The sequence below is a fragment of the Triticum dicoccoides genome, chromosome 7B (genome assembly GCF_002162155.2).
Source record: "Triticum dicoccoides isolate Atlit2015 ecotype Zavitan chromosome 7B, WEW_v2.0, whole genome shotgun sequence".
Classification (NCBI taxonomy): domain Eukaryota; kingdom Viridiplantae; phylum Streptophyta; class Magnoliopsida; order Poales; family Poaceae; genus Triticum; species Triticum dicoccoides.
The window spans coordinates 126,207,620-126,210,183 of NC_041393.1; the positions used below are offsets into that span (position 1 = coordinate 126,207,620).

At 51.2% G+C, this 2,564-nt stretch overlaps 1 protein-coding gene across 1 annotated transcript; it reads left to right on the forward strand.

Moving 5' to 3' along the window:
* Positions 1-1,115: 1,115 nt before the first annotated feature.
* On the forward strand, positions 1,116-1,736 carry LOC119338072. The gene has a single exon (XM_037610367.1). It carries the CDS (start codon positions 1,299-1,301, stop codon positions 1,560-1,562), a length of 264 nt encoding a protein of 87 aa, XP_037466264.1. The 5' UTR covers positions 1,116-1,298; the 3' UTR covers positions 1,563-1,736.
* The last annotated feature ends 828 nt before the right edge of the window (positions 1,737-2,564 follow it).

Sequence of the window (2,564 nt, forward strand, 5' to 3'; positions counted from 1 at the left end):
CCACCACGCCGTCGTGCTGCTGGATCTCCATCAACCTCTCCTTCCCCCTTGCTGGATCAAGAAGGAGGAGACGTCTTCCCCAACCGTACGTGTATTGAACGCGGAGGTGCTGTCCGTTCAGCACTTGGATCATCGGTGATTTGGATCACGACGAGTACGACTCCCTCAACCCCGTTCTCTTGAACGCTTCCGCTCGATCTACAAGGGTATGTAGATGCACTCCTCTCTCTCGTTGCTAGATGAACTCATAGATTGATCTTGGTGAAACCATAGATTTTTTTTTATTTTCTGTAACGTTCCCCAACAAAGAAAACTAGCTGCACGGGACTTGTCGCCAGTGCGAGCGCTCGATCAAAATCAATCCGACAGCTACGCAGGCAGCGGATGTTGTGGGTGCATCAGCCGGCTGAAGATTAGAATTTTCCAAAACATAATGACGATGAATCCGACTAAAACAATGCGTACTTTAGACGATGAACCCGACGAAAATAATGCTTGCTTTATTAGTAGATAATAAAGATACGCGTGCCTACGTCCCTCGACGTGTTGTTTTCGGTCGGCGGCCACCGCGCGCTTCGTCGGCCGGAACCCGACAGGATAGAAAAAAAAAATAGGGGAAAGGCGGCCGCTATTCGTTCTCCACAGCAGTCAGCCGGGCATGCAATTCCTACCTTCCACGCCTGGTGGAATGAGCACACGACGAAGCCTCCCTCAAAGAATCGATTCACTCGGGGCCGCACCGTCCTTGAAAAAGAACCCATGCGCCCGTCACGGTTTGTTCCCGCGTACCGAAAGCAGTTCCTTTCGGTTCACCTCCCGACCGTATTGAGTCAGCACAACAGTCCCCGACGGGCGGGTCAACGTTCCCGGTGGCCCCACGGCCTCGGTCTCACCGCAGCCGGGAAGCTTCCCCGACCTCACGCTGCCTGCCGAGTCAGCGCGTTGCCCTCGTCCACACCACGCCGCCGACTCCAAGGCCCAAGCCGCAGGCAGGAGCAGGACCATTCCAGAACGCGTGGTCGCGCGTCACGGCTGAGCATCTCTCGTGCCCTCCGCCACAAGATTTCCATTTCCAACCCCCTCTCCCTCCTAGCTGACACGACAGAACCATTCCTGTCTCCCCGCCCCCGCCTATAAAGCCCCGGCCTCCCGTTCCTCCTCTCCGGCGACCACAAGAAGCAAGACTTTGTCCCTACGCACGCACGCACACAAAGCATCCATTCGTCCCTCGGTTCCTAAGTCAGCAGAGTTTGTTCGTGTTAGTTGATCGATCGACGGTCGTTCCTTTCGTCGCCGACATGCAGCGGAGCAACTCGTTCGGGACGTCGTGGGCGGACCAGTGGGACACCGGCGCCGACCCGAGCCCGCGGGCGCGCGGCGGCAACGGCGACGGCAAGAAGGGCGGCGTGGAGAAGACCAAGGCGGCCGCGGCCACCGGGCTGAAGAAGGTCAAGGCCGGCACCGCGCAGGGGTTCCAGTGGATCAAGGACAAGTACCAGAAGAAGAGCGCCGGCAAGAACGGCAAGCAGGGGGGCGGCTCCGAGGTGGCGGCCGGGTACTGACCGATGATCCGAGACGTTTCCTTCGTGCGTGTGGATATATATGGAGTACTAGTCATGGACCGATGATGTTCTTGTTTTAGTGTTGCGGCTACGGACTGCTTAGCTTGCTCTGTTTTTAGCCTTTCTCATCATGTACATAAATGAAGGATTTGATTTTTGTTCTGGTTCTTCATATTTGATCACTGTTTCAGACTTGCTTCTGATTGGTGCTGTGATTAACTACCGTACCGATTAAAATTGATCCTTGATTCATCTCCAGCAAACTATAAAAGCACCGCTTAGAAGCGGACATGGAGTTCCTGCTCCCGGTGCACATAGAAACTAAAAAAGAACCCCGACGGTAAACCCTGAAAAATGTGCACCCGGGTGAACGGCAAACTCCGAAAAAATAGAAGAAAATAAAAATAAAAATGCCGAATCTTTTGTCATAAATATCAATGAGTGGTTGACCTGCGTGCAAATTTTTGTGATGAAATCATATTCATGGTGATCTGACAAAAAAAGTCTATGCTCCTAAAAGACATTTTTAAAAGCATTTTGCAGCACTGATTTTGTTATTTTTTCAAGACCTCCACAATTTTTTTTCACAAATAGTTTGAATTGCTTACCACATGTGTCATGTGGTAGACCTCCACAAATATGATTGAATCACCAAAATTTGCATGCGGATAGAGAACCAAGCAATGTTTTTTTGTCAAAAACATTTGTTTGAATTAATTTGTTAGATTTTACTGTCATAGCAGAAGTATTTGAGTTTGAGATTAGAAGGACACTTTTGGGAGGCTATTTAGAGGCACCATGGATCAACTTTTGGTCACCTTCTCCAACATACTATCTTGACATCACCTCTATTTTTTTCTGCACACGTGGTACCATGTGGAGGCCCACCCGTTAGTGGGTCACTTCTTTTGCTTCCACTCCTTTGACATTGGAGCTAGCTGGCCTCCGCTGCCAATCATTGTCTACTGGAGACCCGCGTGGCTGACGTGGGCAGTGGAGGTG

What these genes read in the sequence shown, in the direction of transcription:
- LOC119338072 (XM_037610367.1), top strand. Translation starts at nt 1,299, where the DNA reads ATGCAGCGGAGCAACTCGTTCGGGACGTCGTGGGCGGACCAGTGGGAC.